Source organism: Onychostoma macrolepis, chromosome 01 (genome assembly GCF_012432095.1).
Source record: "Onychostoma macrolepis isolate SWU-2019 chromosome 01, ASM1243209v1, whole genome shotgun sequence".
Taxonomy (NCBI): Eukaryota; Metazoa; Chordata; class Actinopteri; order Cypriniformes; family Cyprinidae; genus Onychostoma; species Onychostoma macrolepis.
In genome coordinates this window covers 31,990,137-32,006,527 of record NC_081155.1, presented here as the reverse complement: position 1 = coordinate 32,006,527, position 16,391 = coordinate 31,990,137, and the positions used below count along the sequence as shown (strand labels likewise).

Genomic DNA, 16,391 nt, shown 5'->3' with positions numbered 1-16,391 from the left:
AACTAGAACAAGCAATAAGCCAAAAACCAAAGGGAACAAAGAACAGAATGACGGGCAAACAGACAACCATTACATTCAACAACTCACAAAGAGCTAAAGAAACACTATATAAAGGAGGCTAACAAGCTGAACAAGATAAGATACAAACTGACTACAAACACCTCGGGAGACAGGAAGTGACATAAAAGTACAAGACAAGGCACAGAGAACATGTAACACAAACAAGAAAGAGCTTATTTGTGAGGAGAGCAATCACGTTTATTTTCTAAAACCAAAATAAAACTGAACACCTCAAAATTGCAATAAATAAACAAAAATTAAAAAATGTAATTAAAAAGTCAAAGTCTTCTTGCACCGGATGTGCTGGTTTCGGCCTCATTGCCAGCTGCAGTCACCTGTGATTCACAACTACTGGCTAAGAAACACATTCACGTAAAGTAGCCTTGTTGACAAGTTTGGGTGAGTAAGGGAAACATGCACAAGATATAGTACTTTCAGTGCCCTGTAGTTGGCGATATCACATCTTTTGTAGCAGAAATAAATTGCTGCAGAAAAGCTAGGTGCCATGCAAAATGTAATTTGTAATTGCAACACTCAATTCAAATGTAGTTGAGTAAAGAGTACAGACACTCATTCAAAAATGTAGTGAAGTAGAGAGTAAAAGTTGCTAATATCTTTGATACTCAGTAAAACTACAAAGTATCGGAAAAGATAATCAGGTACCGTAATTAGTTACATTTACTCCAATACTTTACACCTCTGGTCAGTGAAAAATTCATTGTCCCATAATAGTCAGTGCAACATACATACATTTAAATTTTAATAAAATGAAAACTAAAAGATTTTCAAATCACATGAGCTAATATTTTTATTCACAATAGAACAGAGAACATAACAAATGATGCCTGCTACAGGTCTCAAAGAAGTTGGCACGGGGGCAACAAAGGGCTGAAAAAGCAAGAAATTTTGAAAAGATTCAGCTGGGAGAACATCTAGCAACTAGTTAAGTTGCTTGACATCAGATCTGTAACATAAAAGGGATGTCTTAGAGAGGCAGAGTCTCTCAGAAGTAAAGATGGGCAGAGGCTCTCCAATCTGTGAAAGAGTGCATAAAAAGATTGTGGAATACTTTAAAAACAATGTTCCTCAACGTCAAATTGCAAAGGCTTTGCAAATCTCATCATCTACAGTGCATAACATCATCAAAAGATTCAGAGAAAATGGAGAAATCTCTGTGTGTAAGGGACAAGGCCGAAGACTTTTGTTGGATGCCCGTGGTCTTCAGGCCCTCAGACGACATTGCATCACTCATCGGCATGATTCTGTCATTGACATTACTAAATGGGCCCAGGAATACTTCCAGAAACCACTGTCAGTAAACACAATCCGCCTGCCATCTGCAGATACCAACTAAAGCTCTATCATGCAAAAAGGAAGCCATATGTGAACATGGTCCAGAAGCGCCGTCATGACCTGTGGGCCACGGCTCATTTAAAATGGACTGTTTCAAAGTGGAAAAGTGTTCTATGGTCAGACGAGTCCAAATTTGACATTCTTGTTGGAAATCACGGACGCCGTGTCCTCCGGGCTAAAGAGGAGGGAGACCTTCCTGCGTGTTATTAGTGTTCAGTTCAAAAGCCAGCATCTCTGATGGTATGGGGGTGCATAAGTGCATACGGTATAGGCAGCTTGCATGTTTCGGAAGGCACTATGAATGCTGAAAGGTATATAAAGGTTTTAGAGCAATATATGCTCCCCTCCAGACGACGTGTACATACTGCAGCTATTACAACAGCATGGCTTCATAGTAGAAGAGTGGGTGCTGAATTGGCCTGCCTGCAGTCCAGATCTTTCACCTATAGAGAACATTTGGCGCATCATTAAACGAAAAATACGTCAAAGATGACCACGAACTCTTCAGCAGCTGGGAAACCTATATCAGGCAAGAATGGGACCAAATTCCAACACCAAAACTCCAGAAACTCATAACTCATTCACCATGGTAAACATGCCCCCATCCCAACTATTTTGAGACCTGTGGCAGGCATTAAATTTGATTTGATTTCATTTTGTGCATAAAATTGTAAAATTTCTCAATTTAAACATTTGTTATGTTATTTATGTTCTATTGTGAATAAAATATTGGCTCATTTGATTTGAAAGTCTTTTAGTTTTCATTTTATTAAAATTTAAAAACGTCCCAACATTTCCAGAATTCGGGTCGTAAAAAAAAAAAAAAAAATCCTGACTAGAATGCAGAGTTGATGAAAAGGCTGTTGGTACTTACATAGAAGAGAATAGTGTGAAGTCTAATTAATAAAACATACATTCTCCAGTCATTTAGATGTCCTTTTAATGGGGTGAATACTGCATTACAAAGCCATTTTTCATTACTATAACCATTCATTCTCTCAATGGTCATTCTTTCAATCATGCATTCATTTTTACATGCAGCCCACTATTTCCAAGGTATACAGTATGTCTATGGCTTACAGCATGCCTTATAGGAGAAGAGTGCATGGCAGCTATTTGGTATTCAGACATGTACTGGTGGGTAAATTACTTTGCATTTAATTTAGCCATTTAATATTCTGTCACACTCAAATTTGTAATTTTCCACTTCTGTCACTTTTCAAACATTTTCTAGAATAATTTGATCATTGTAAGATTATGTGAGCAGTGTTTTGGGAAAACTGGAAAATTATAGAGGGAGGAATGACTGAAAAGGAAAAATGTATCAGTGAAAAATAAATCAATGGCACCAAATATGATTCTGTTGTTTTCCACAAAAATAATCTAATGATCCAAATAAACCTCCCTTCTTGAAGTTATAACTGTAAAGCATGTGCAAAAGTTAATATAAAGTCTTTTAAATGAATCTGCATTCACGGCAAAATCATTCATCCATAGGCTTTGGTATATTCTTCTAAAGGAACACATAGTAACATTACTGGCAACTCAAGTAAAATATTGTTTGTATTTAGTAAACATTTATAACCCAGGTGATTACTGCAGATAGCTTTTATAACATTCTCTAATAGACACTAGGTATAGCAGAGAGAAGAGAATATACTGTATGTGCATAACATTGGTGAGAACAGTAGTGCGAAAGCAAGCAAGAGAGAGCAAATAAGAGCAGAGAATGTTGGAAAATACATTACACAAAATCCCTGTCTATGCTTTCCTCATGAAGCAGAATAAATTATGGACAACCATAGTACAAAGACAGTTATGGTTTAGAATTACATTCAATACTAAATACTTGAACCCAACATACAAATACTGTAAAACAAGCTGTTTAGTACCCTGTTTAGGAATTCTGTTCTCAGCACACTTGTCATTGTAAGTTAATCCATTCAAAATATTTAAATGGCAGGTTTTATGTTTCAGTGTCTGTATGTGTGTGAATGTATTGGTGCGCGCTTATTACTGGTATGCCACTACCTTTGGACACTGCATCAATGTTAATGTTATATATCACAACAGTTTTATTTGAAAAACATTTGAGTTATTCTTGCGGTTTGGAGGAAAAAAACTACTCAATGTAACTGTTCAAAGGTCAAAGGGCAGTGAGAGTGCGAAAGAGCTGGGTGAGGCAGAAGACTGAAGTTGTCAATGCAGTGCATTGGCGAGCCAGGAGTTTAATACTGAGATCATGACAAGTCTTTCTTTCGGTAGCACTTCCCACTAGCTCTGCTGCACGAGCAAAGTCCTGATAAGTTTTTGCAACACTTGCTAGTCCTGTAAGTGCTTGGGCATGGCGCTCCCTGCATCGCTGGCAGCTAGAGAAACATAAACACACACTTGTCAGCTGTACCAGTGAGCGGAAACTTTCAGACAACGACTGAAGTGTTTCCTCTGGCGTCTGCCCAACCCTGACCACACGTTGGCATCCAGCTAAAAGCCCCCGAGCCTCTGCATGTAATCGCCTTTTGTTCTCTGAAAAGTGAGCCACACAGTTATCCCTGGGGTGCTCGTGGACCCCACCTTGGTTCTTCATAGCGCCAGCAAGAACATTTAAGAGGGTATCCACATCCCTTTGCAAAGAAAGGAATCCTGTTGGTGGAAGGGGATATCGATGAGTCAACAGTGAAGTGATGGTATGTTCATGAAGGTCTGAAAGGAAGCAGTCAGGGGCATCCAATGGAGACAGAAGGGGACTGAGCTCTGTAGATGAAGAAGCAGGCAGTACTAGATGAGGGAACGAGGGCAATGGAGAAGATGGAGAGAAAGATGCAGGGGATGCAGAGAGCGACGAAGGAGGGACAGATGTCAGAATAGCATCCCCTGTTTCACCCTGGCTCGTTCTGCGGGAAAACTCATATACGGTGAGTTCATCATCGAAACTGGCGCTGTCAAGAACTCCACTGAAACAGTTGGTGTATACTGTATGGCAAGCCTCTGAAGGTGTTTGAGCACCCTCCATTAAAGTGTCACACCCCATAGCCAGTACCGAGCTGCAGCTAAGGTCTGGTTTCTCTTGTAGATTTGGGCTAGGCAAGGATTGTGGTTGGATTACGGTAGGTTCAGACTTGCAGTTTGCAAAAACCCCACAACTAGAGGTGAAGTTATGTGGAGTTGTGCTTGAGGGAGAGTGGCTACATCCTTGTAATCCACTAGACGTTACCACCCCCCAGGGTCCGTTTAGGTTCTGTGTAGTAACCACTACAGATGAGGGGCTGACTTGGAAAGAGTTGCCTGCTTTGGTGCACAAGGGGGATATGGCTTTTACAGAAAACTCTTTAGGTTCAGTTTTGGTTTTCTGCAGCCCACATGCTTTAGCACTAGTGTGGCTGACCTCTCTTACCTCCTCAATGACCTCAGTGACCTCTTCAGATACTATGGTAACCACTTTTACCTCTGTTACCTCAGGAGAACCTTCATTCAGCGTTACATCCTCAGTTGCCTCTTTTGCAACTTCAACTTCATTTTTTTGTAGTTGCGTTTCTGAAAGTCTTTTCTCAGGCTTAACATTGCCACTGCCATTAGAACTGGTATTTAACATTTCCTGGGAACGTGATAAGTAGAGGGGAAGGTTCTGGATCTTTCCCCGTAATGTTGTGGCAGAGAGTCGCCCAAGGATGCCGGATGAACAGGGTGAAAGAAGGAACATTTGGGCTGGTTCATAAGATGGTACACTAGAAGACAGTTCTCGGAGTGAAGGGTCACAAGTATCGTCGGTTTCATCACATTCTGGTCCTTTGACTTGCTGGGAAAATAAGTGCCTTGATGGGCAATGCAGTGCACCGTTACCAAAAGATGCAGACATGCTCTGACTTCTGGTTCTCTCTTTTGGCTCCACTGAGTGCTTTCCCATCCCAAATTGTAGATGTACAGTATCATCATCTGTGTCTATATCAGGGCTTGTGGTGTAAGATATGCTTGGGACATGGAAGTAGGGTAAACTTGATGGGGATATCTGGCCTAGTCTTGGTAGTGAGCTGCTCTTTTGAGTCACTGAACTGCCTTGGAAAAAATCTTCCATTTGTTTGGTTACCTGATCATCTCTTTGATCAAATAAAACACTGCTATCACACTGTCCTCTAGACATATCAAAGAACAAGTGACCTCCAAACAGTCTCTCAACTAGACCTCCCACTGCACCTTCCTCTTGATCATCTCTGCTATGGTTACTGGTGTTTCCTTCATCCTGCAAGTCCATGTGGGAGCGTACTGCTACTATAGCTGGCGATACAGTAGACATTAGTTCAGTGACTGATTTGAACACCATGGAATCTGGTTCCATCTCTATAAGTTGCTGTTTCTGCTGATATACTTTGTTTGAGTGTGTATCAGTAGGATTATGTGGTCCTGATCCATTGACTTTGGATGGGTTGATGGGTTTGGATTCCAGCTGCGCTGGTTCTCCTTCAGAATCGGTTAGGGATAAGACTGTAGGACATGGACCTTGATCTGAGCATCCACCATCAAAACATGCCATTCGGCCAGCACCTTGGCTGAATGATATAGATCCACAGTTTGGGATGCTATTTCCATAGCTGTTACCTAAATGATCCTGTTCTGGGAATGATACCAGGGATGTGTAATTTGTTTCCATGAATGAGCGACGCTTTTTGGATCTTTTGTTGAAATTTGACCATTCAACTTGAGTAACCATTTTTCCTTCCTCCTTTTCATTCTTCTCTAGATCCACTGCCTCTTGTTCACTTGCACAGATGCCAATCCCCCTCAGGCTTAGTGTCTGTAATATGGTGCTTGACTCTGCAGATTTTTCTATTAAGAGAAATATCAGCAAATACATATGGTAAGTATTTGTTAGCAAAACTACACATGACTATTTTGGGTATGATTTTTTTTAGTGGTGGGTACAGACAGCTAATTTTCATATGATTTACTTTAACTTCTACAACATGTTATAAAAATATTTAGAGAACATTTCATGGATAATCTCCTCTATGTCATACCTCTTGTCATGGCAGTTGAGGAGGGTTCTTCAGGGGATGTGAATCTTTCCTGAGCATCAAAGAACTCGTCATCTGAACTGCTGTCTCCAAACCCTGGTGGGGGTTGAAAAATTGGCACCATTTCTGTCTGATTCACTTTCTCTCTTCCCTGATCTGGTTGTGTTTCCACAGGACCTGGAGGAGAGAGAGGTCGTGGAAGGCTCCGGGCACTATCAGGGGTAACATTGGAGCAGATATTGTAATAATGTCTGGTGTCTCCTTGTTCAAATGTGAACACATAGTCTCCAGAAGGAGGTAGGCTGCTCCCAGGACATTTTGCAGGTGACCCCTTTTCATGTTTTTCATTCTCTGTTACCAATTCCTCACAATCCTCCTCTTCACTGGCTGCAGGGGGACTAGGTAGACATTCAGCAATATTTGAGAGTGCAGGAAAGCAAAAGAATTGGTCAATATCAGGCTCACAGTGGGAATCAGCAGAGCACAGGACACTTTGGGAATGAGAATCTTTGCTCTGCAGTTGCTGCAGAGACAATGATGGTGAATAGCGATCTTCACAGCAGTAAGAGTCTTTCACTGGTAAATGGCATGGGCGTCTGGTAGAAAAGTAGGTCATGAGGTCGTCCTCCTCTAGGGCATCTATAGAGTCACTGGACATGCTGGTCATGAAATGTGACTCGGTTTGGTATGAATCAGATGCTTCAGATGATGGGTCATCGACAATAATGACACACTGAGGATGTTGAGGCTTTTTCTCTTGCTCTTTGTCTTCCTTTTCTGTGCCCACTCTCTCGTTGTCTCTTTCCACTGTTTTTCCATTATTACCATGTATAGATTCATGGATGGTTTCTTTGTCCTCCTCCCTTTCCTTCTTCTCAACCACCTCCTCTTCTTTGCCTCCTTCCTTCTCCACCTCTTCATCTTTTTCCATGTAACTTTGTGCTTTTTTGGTTTCTTCTGGTAGCTTATGACTGGGTTTAACTGCTGTGTTGTTGCTTTTGGCAGTGCTAGCAACATGAGCAAGGAGAGCATCCACGTCTGTGTCTGAGTCATCAGAGTCACTGCCACAGTGTGACACATAACCTATACACAATGGCAGAAGCACAGATAAAATCACACTGTGAAAATTGTCTTTGTCAACATGCAAACAGTGGTCACATTTTTCACAATTCCTTAGCTATAAAGTATAGGGTGGCTACATGATCGCTACTCACAATTAGTTTTTGTCACATTGTTTTTTTCATAGTAATGACATAAATGTCATATATATACCTTGTGATTTTATAGGCTATAGATGCAAACAGTTTCCACTTTTAAAACGTCTGTGTAAAATTTTTATTTATTATTTTTGTTTTGCTATTTTTAGAAAATTGTTACAACCCGTGTATGTGAGCAGTGTAGAGTGGAAGTGGAGTGCTTAGATTCTGCCTGAAGCTTTTTTTTTCTCAAATCAGAGCAGCAATGTTTTCTCTTGTTTAAAGAGGCTTTCTAAGAGTTTTCAAAATATTCAAAATTCATCAAAGCTCAAATGGATTTTTTTTCAACTTTGCCAGACCAAAGAATTCAGTTAAACAGACAAATAGGTTGCCTACCCTCCTCTGCTGATATGCGGTGGCTCTTTGTATTAGTTGACCAGGGGAACACACAGACCTGGGGGTCCACAAGCAGTTTGCAGTAACCAGCAACTAGACACGATAAATCTTTAGCTGCCACTGATTCCATCAGCAAGGTTATTGGCTGAAGACAGGAAAAGTGTGAAATAAAGATAGAGCAGAGAGAACAATGAAAGGATTATACCGAGTGTACATATATGTAGATAAAAGTACAAGCATGTACTGTATATTATATACCTTTATATCCTGCAGGTAGATCTTGACCAAACTAACTCTGTCAGACTCAGGTAATAGTTCCACTCTGGTAATGCAGCTGAATTCAGTTAGTGTGGTCATGATGCTCAGTTTGTGGTTGATCACCTGACTCACCCCATACTGAGCTCCCACCAACAAACTCACCGTTGACTCTCTGTCCTGCAGCTAGTAAATAGAGAGAGAGTGAGACAGAGAGTGAAAGAAGGGTATGTGATACACGAAGACTGATATATGGAAGAATGGAGATCAGGGAAAAATGGAAGGATGGGGATAAACCAAAAGGCTTTTCATTACAGTACATCTTCAGTTCCTTGCTTTACCTAGACATACAGTCTGTTTGAAGTACATAAAACAGAAAGTTATGACACATTTCTATGGAAAGCAAAGGGCTCATTAAAATGAAAAGTCTCACATTTAGTGATCCTTTACTTGCCTTGTTATGCCTTGCAAATATACGTATTTTTTAATGTTATGTTTTAAATATTTTTTCACATATACAGTCACTAAAACATACAAAGTATACCATTAAAATTATTTGTGGTCAGTGAGTTATGTATGTATGTATGTATTTATTTATTTATTTTGTTCAGGTTAGGTCTCTTTGATTTTCTGACATTTTAAATGGCATTTTGGTGCTGATGTGTGAGTGTGTTACATGGATGAACGATGTAAAGCCATTGCATGTGTAAATGCAGGTAGGGTACATTTACCGGCAATATTTTACTGCAGTTTAATGGATTTCATGTTTGAAAGTGGCTATTAAGTCTCAGAATGCATCTCTCACCATCATAGTGGCACTAAAAGCCTTTCCTCCATAGGACTTGAGTTCAGACATCTCATTCAAGAAGTTCAGTCTAGCTTGATCCACTGAGATCACCTTTGAAAACATCCCACATATTGAAAATAATGTGAATACACATCATACTGTACTTAACTAATAAAGAATACTAAGAGAATCATTCTAAAACCTTTTGTGTGTGTGTGTGTGTGTACCATGGCAATGGTATTTTTCACACAAACCATGATATTCTTTCAAAGTAAAAACCCATGGTACTGTTCACAAATTTAGTATCATTCAGTAACATGGCATGTATCAACATACAACTTAAAATCATTACTGATACATATTGGTACTTTTTATAGGTTTTTAATTTTAGAGTTTTACTGTATAGGCCTAAAATGTAAATGATTTACATTCTTCCACACAGTGCTCAGGGAAAAACACACATGAACACACCTTTTGCTTGGGCTCCTGAGACAAAATCTTTTTCATGTGGTAACTGATTGCTTTCTTCAAGTCCTTTTCTCTCATGTTTCGCAGTAAGGTGTGGGACACAAAGCTTTCAATACCCCACTCCTTCCTTCAGACAGAAATAGTACAGACAGTGTAGAATAGTATTACACACACTTTAGAGTTGTGTGGTATACTGGCACTGCATTGTATGTGCTAACTCCAAAGTAATTCTGAGGATAAGAATGAATTATTTGCATTGAATTACTGAATCTCTTGACAACTCATCAGAATTTCATTCATCCTCATCAGGATTTCATCAGAAACTGTATATTTTTTGGCTCAAGTGTCAATTTATTATCAGTACTCCAACCATAATGCATACACTACACTGAAAAAAAAAATCTCTGAAATTTACGGAACAAAAAAAGGCAGCTGTAGTTGCCAGAACTTTACTGTAAAAAAATATGGTAGCAAGCAACATTTTAAGTTTTAAGAATTGAAAATAATGGCAATAAAAAAAAATGCAATAAACATTACGTACTCTTAAAACATTTTACTATTAAAAAAACTATTAAAACATTTTACACAGAATTTTTTTTTACTACAGTTTGATTTACTACAGTTGACTGTATATAGTAAGGGATCTTGCCATTAACCAAATAGTCTTACCGTCACATTTTTAAACTCTTTTATCATTACAATTTATTCTTTTTTTTTTTTACAGTGTACAGTTCAAATATTTGTGACTTTTCTGATGTTTTTGAAAGTCAATTTAAAATTGCTGTTTTCTATTTTAATATATTTTAAAAATGTAATTAATTCCTGTGATGGCAAAGCTGAATTTTTAGCAGCCATTACTCCAGTCTTCAGTGTCACACGATCCTTCAGAAATCATTCTAATATGCTGATTTGATGCTCAAGAAACATTTTATATTATCACTGTTGTAGAAAAATACTGTTGTACTGTCAATTTTGTCCAATTTAATACATTTTTAATTGTCATTTTTAATGAAAAAGAAGTCCCATACATTTTCATCAAATATTAATATATACTTAAGTATTAATGAATAAGTATTAATAAGTATTAATTTCTTTAAAAAAATCTTACTGACCTCAAATTTTTTGAATAGTGGTGTACTTACTAAGGGGAACAACAAATGTAGCAGCAAGCTTTCTTATGCAGTATGGATACGTATGACATAGTGTTAGTGTGTGTGTACTCACATGATGGCCTTCAGTGGTGTTTTAAGGGATTGTCCACTGCTGGCTAGTTTTTCCTGTGCATGGAGAGCAGCCAGTCTGAGAGCTGTATTACATTTCATCTCCACTGCAAACCTTTCCTGCAATACATCACTCACGCTCTATACACACACAGACACACATTTATTCAGATGTGTGTAAATGGGGACATTCCATATACTTCTACTGTTTTATTATAAAGGTAATTATTGGAGCAGAGACTATAGATTTTTGTAGTTGACTAATAGTTGTTCATTTAAGCCATCAGTCAGCTAATCACACATTTATATTAATTTAATTACTTAAATATAAGCAAAAAGCACTCAAGCACATACAAAGTTTGTCGCAAAACACAGCTAGAATAATGACTTTGAATGTGTCTGAAAAAAAATAACAAGATATTTAAATGATTTATTAATAAACTGCTGTTTCTGAGTAGTGTCGGCTGCAAAGATGAAGTTGACTCACCATCTCCACAGTATAGTGGACACACCTTCAGAGAGAAATGCACCTTTCATACGGATTACATAGTCAGAGAGTTTCTGTTTTCAATTTGAATTGGTTTGTTTAAGACATTTCAAGCTTCTAGATGTAGCCTATTTCTCACATCTGTGAGGCAAACAGTCTATACGCTGAGTTTCGGTTAGTTTTTTGCTTTCTTTATTTTACAAAAGCACGTTTTGTTGATATTGTGAGTGTACACAAAGAATGTGTCAGTGATTGCGCCAAAAGTCAGTGATTGCGCCGGTGCCCTATGTCATGCAGTAGGCACGCTGATAGCTTCCACACTCCACACAAACATTTCGATATGTACCTAATAAAAGTCCACATTTAGTTAATGTTAGAGCGCACGGGCATATAAAGTTGCTACTAATATGTTTCACTTTCAAATGATAATCCATATTTGAGGTCGATGAATGATAAGCGATCATTTGGATTTCATGCCTGATATACTTCAATCACCTCAAGGACCAGCTGTTACCAATCCTCATGGACATGAACCATGTTTTATGTGACCAACCAATTAATACAATTTTAGTCGACTAAGCTTCTCGTTGACAAATGTTTAGTGACTATTAGAGGGGCAGCCCTAGTAATTATGACTACCGACTAAACCTAAAAACAATATTTGCTTTATTTATGAATCGATTTTCCAATTGAGGCTTTGTTACAATTAGCTCACAATTGAGGACAAACTGGCCACTAAACTAAGTATGCAAACAAAAATACATTACAAAAATTTGTATTTTACAGGAATAGTTTAAACAGAAATGACAATTTACAGAAAATTTAGCATTACATCACTTACTCACCCAATGAAAGTTGGGTAAAAAAAGCTTGTAAAAAAGTAACCCACACAACTTCAGTACATCAATTAACGTTTTGTGAAAAGAAAAGCTGTATGTGTCACGATGACTGTAGTGTAGGAGCGAAAGGAGCACGGAGACGCAGGAGATATCAAGCAGAACAGTATTTAATCATCCCAGATACGGGGAAACACACTCACAGCACACTGAATAGACGAATAACACTGGACGACGGAAACTCAAAAGAACAGAGCTTAAAGGGGGGATACAATGCTGTTTCAGAGTTGTTTAAGCTGTTAAAGAGTTGGATTCTCGTGCTAAGCATGGAAAAAGTTTCAAAAAACAATCTGGACGTATAACAGAGTATTTCTGTGCCAAAAATCTCACTTCTGCATTCGTACAAGTTTCGGAGAGTTTTTTCGATCGTGGCTCTTGCTGACGTAAACGACGGTGGAACTCCTTATATGGGCATTTCTCCCGGAAGAACGCGCCCGTGCACGCATCGACCAGAGCAAGAGCGCGCCCATCAACACGCTTCATTCGGCTGCACTGCATGGGACTCGCTCGGGAAGAATGTCTCTAAAGAAGTGTGTTTTTGGTTGTGAGGGAAAGATAACCTTGTTCAGCTTCCCGAAGAACCCAGCATTACGTAAACAGTGGATGCAGTTTGTTTTTCCGGGGCAGCAACGGAGTTTCTCAAGTGTGTTTGTTGACAAACATTTTATAAACAAGGCCCAGTTCGATGCTGGATTTTCACATCGTTTAATACTGAAAGATGGAGCAGTCCTGGTCATGGTCATGGTCCTGGTCATGATTCAGAACTGCAGATGGTAAGTGAAACGGCATCAAATGTCTCTGTTTTGTTGGCGATCGGCGCAAGTGCTCGTCACTACGCCCACGGCACGCCTCCAGGAGCTCAGCTTTTTTCGGAGAGAAACGTAAAGCTGTATCTTTCTTTTATAAATATGATCAAACTAAAGACTTTTTGGAGATATGAAGGATGGTACTACTCTAGGTACTCAAGATTAACATGAGATTGGGTGAAACTGTGTGTGTTATGCCCCCTTTAAGAAGGGAACTAAACGAGGGAATTAACAAGGAACAAGTGACTAACCGATAATGGAGGACAGGAACAAAACCAAATATGGACAAACAGGAACTCAAACACGTGACAGATCGCCCCCCCTCCTGGAAGGCGCGTGCCGTGCCGTAACAGTACCATCGGGGAGGGGGGGCGGACACCCTGGAGGCTGGTGCAGGACTGGAAAAGGGTGGAGACAAGGAGAGCCACCAGGGCAGATCAGGAAGCCATGGCGGAGCTGGCCTTTCCGGAGACCATGGCGTATCAGGGGCCTCAGGAGGCCATGGCAGAGCTGGCAGCTCAGGGGGACATGGCGAGTCAGGCGGGCTTGACGGCGAGATGGTTCTGGATCGGGGCCGGACGCTCTCCAGACACCGGAGGATCCCTTCCCTCCAGCTTAGTCCAGTGGTGTCTGGGAGGTCCACGAGGCGATGGTAATTGGCCCCGATCCAGAACAAAGAGTTCATAGTGGCGGCATCCAATGCCATACACACCGCGAGCCCACAGAACTCCCGTGCATACTCCACAAACGGGAGATCCAGGTTGACTAGGGCGGAGAATCGTGCGGCGATTTCCATGCCGCGGGGAGAAAAAGAAGAAAACGAAAACGTCACAAAAACGGGAAAACAAACACGGGAAAACGGAGCGCCAGTTACTTTCGGTTTTCTTTTGGGTCCAGTGTTCTGTCACAATGACTGTAGTGTAGGAGCGAAAGGAGCATGGAGACGCAGGAGATATTTAATAATCCCAGATACGAGGAAACACACTCACAGCACACTGAATAGACGAATAACACTGGACGAGGGAAACTCAACAGAACAGAGCTTAAGAAGGGAACTAAACGAGGGAATTAACAAGGAACAGGTGACTAACTGATAATGAGGACAGGAACGAAACCAAATATGTGACCCTGGACCACAAAACCAGTCTTAAGTCGCTGGGAGATATTTGTAGCAATAGCCAAAAATACATTGTCTGGGTCAAAATTATTGATTTTTCTTTTATGCCAAAAATCATTAGGATATTAAGTAAAGATCATGTTCCATGAAGATATTTTGTACATTTCTTATCGTAAATGTATCAAAACTTAATTTTTGATTAGTAATATGCATTGCTAAGAACTTCATTTGGACAACTTTAAAGGCGTTTTTCTCAAAATTTAGATTTTTTTGCACCCTCAGATTCCAGATTTTCAAATAGTTGTATCTCAGCCAAATATTGTCCGATCCTAACAAACCATACATCAATTGAAAGCTTATTTATTCAGCTTTCAGATGCTGTATAAATCCCAATTTCGAAAAATTGACAGTCAAGGCTGGTTTTGTCATCCAGGGTCACATATGGACAAACAGGAACTCAAACATGTGACAGTATGTTTGTAAGGAGCAAATTCATCATTAAGATACTTTATTTTCAAATCATTGCTCCTGGCCAAAATATGAGTCCATAATCTATAATAACACTTCCTCCAGCAAAAAGGTCCACCCCCTGTTGTCCACACACATCATAATCCACAATCCTATTTTATTTTAGATCTTTTTGGGACTGTTTTCGCTTGTAAAAGGTGCTTAACCTTCACATATTTCTCACCTGATTCAGACTAGATGACTTTTTCACTACAGAAAGCAGTATTTTTAAATTTTTTTATTTTATTTAAAAAAAGCATCCCCTCAGTAAAACCACCGTCCCCCCTTACCATCCCCTTTAGATTAATAATGAGTATTATGTAAAACCTATTATGCAAATAACGTTAAAATTCTCTACTTACGATAATTCACAAACTAAATAATGGCAATTGGACAATTAGAACTCTCTAACAAGCTGCACAAGCGGAAGCAAGTTTACGTCATTTTTCGCACAAAATGGTTCAAGCGCAACTTTTGAAGTTCTTTTAAAAAAAAGACAACAGAAAAGGTATTATATAGTATTTTTCCTTGATTAGAATTTAAAGACATTCCTCTGACATATGTTATTGTGCATATGTGTGACTGTGAGGTATTGAGAGACGATAGTAGAGCTGACATTATCGAGTATGTCACTGACTTTGCAAAAACCAAACAAAAACACTTCTTGAGAGTCCAAAACCAACAGCATTCACTGCCCGATAAAGCCTATTAAAATGCAATTAGAATGTCCTTATAATTCAAGCAATGAAAGAAAAAATACCCATGCATGAGTTTTTATGTTCTTATATTCATTGCACAAGTAATTTTTGAACATAAGTACATGTGCACGAGCACAAAATAATGTGCTATTAATTTTATACAACAGTGCAACATGGTGTTTCTTGAATGAATCAGTTTTTGAATGAATTGAGTGAGCCAGTGATTCAATGGTCCATTCAGATGGACTCACTTGTTTAGTTTCTGATTGAATCAGCCCTTTTGAAGGAATAGTTTGATTTGAATGATTCAATAAATAATTTATTAAAACAGGGACTTGCTGCCACCTACTGGAGGTTTTATTGTCATCATTATTTATCCATGACAGGCCTAAACCAGCCAAGGTGTCAGCACAAAAACACATTCAGCAAAATATTGTTTAATTATCAATATTGACCAAAATTCCTCAATTTCAGGCCCGAGAAGGAAAAAAAGCTTATAAATAATAGTTCATTTAGTAAGGCAAATGTTTCATTAAATAATTAGACAAATTCTGTAATCATTACGTATTATTAGCTACAGGACCCCCACAACACCGAAAGAGAAATTGACCACACCAGCCCCGCTAATTTTTTTGTACAATTAGACCACTGCATATATGTACATACCTATATGTGCCCTTATATACATTCACAGGTTACATATGTTGTGTACATATTATGAAGGAAAACAAAAACAACAACAACAAAAAAGGGCAAGAAAGAAAAATCTATGTACATATAGGGAGTGAGCTTTCTTTACATCAGAAATTTAAATAAAGGATCAAATCAGGTCTATGAGATGTTGCATATTTGGTCCATTTTTCCCAGTGCAAAGCAAAATGTTCCATTTTATGATTTACAAATGCTGTTATTTGCAGAATAGCAGTATTATGGACAGAGGACTCTAATTTTTAAAGCCAAAAGCAATGGTTTGATGTTAAAAACATCTTAATGAAGGATTTGTTTATTAGCAACATGCAGATTTGTCCTTCACAAGACGCGATGGACAATTTCATGGAGTTGTGTGGATTATTGTGATCAGCTGTTTGAACTCCTTTACTTTGCTACTGCAAATTTCTCAAAATCTGTTCTGATGA

General features: G+C 39.0%; 1 protein-coding gene across 6 annotated transcripts in view; it reads right to left on the bottom strand.

The window, feature by feature from the left end:
* Positions 1–359: 359 nt before the first annotated feature.
* Positions 360–16,391, bottom strand: part of LOC131548453 (FERM and PDZ domain-containing protein 1) — a 33,933-nt gene continuing 17,901 nt past the window's right edge. For 3 of the 6 annotated variants that reach the window (XM_058789730.1, XM_058789739.1, XM_058789722.1), the window contains 7 exons: positions 10,749–10,885; positions 9,528–9,651; positions 9,075–9,167; positions 8,273–8,455; positions 8,015–8,159; positions 6,426–7,505; positions 360–6,234 (listed from right to left, as the gene is read on the bottom strand). In XM_058789730.1, coding sequence (XP_058645713.1) covers positions 3,560–6,234; positions 6,426–7,505; positions 8,015–8,159; positions 8,273–8,455; positions 9,075–9,167; positions 9,528–9,651; positions 10,749–10,885 — 4,437 coding nt within the window. In that variant the 3' untranslated portion in view covers positions 360–3,559. Of the gene's footprint in view, positions 6,235–6,425; positions 7,506–8,014; positions 8,160–8,272; positions 8,456–9,074; positions 9,168–9,527; positions 9,652–10,748; positions 10,886–11,231; positions 11,366–16,391 lie in introns of those variants that run through there. The other 3 variants (XM_058789756.1, XM_058789765.1, XM_058789748.1) reach the window with 3 other exon arrangements.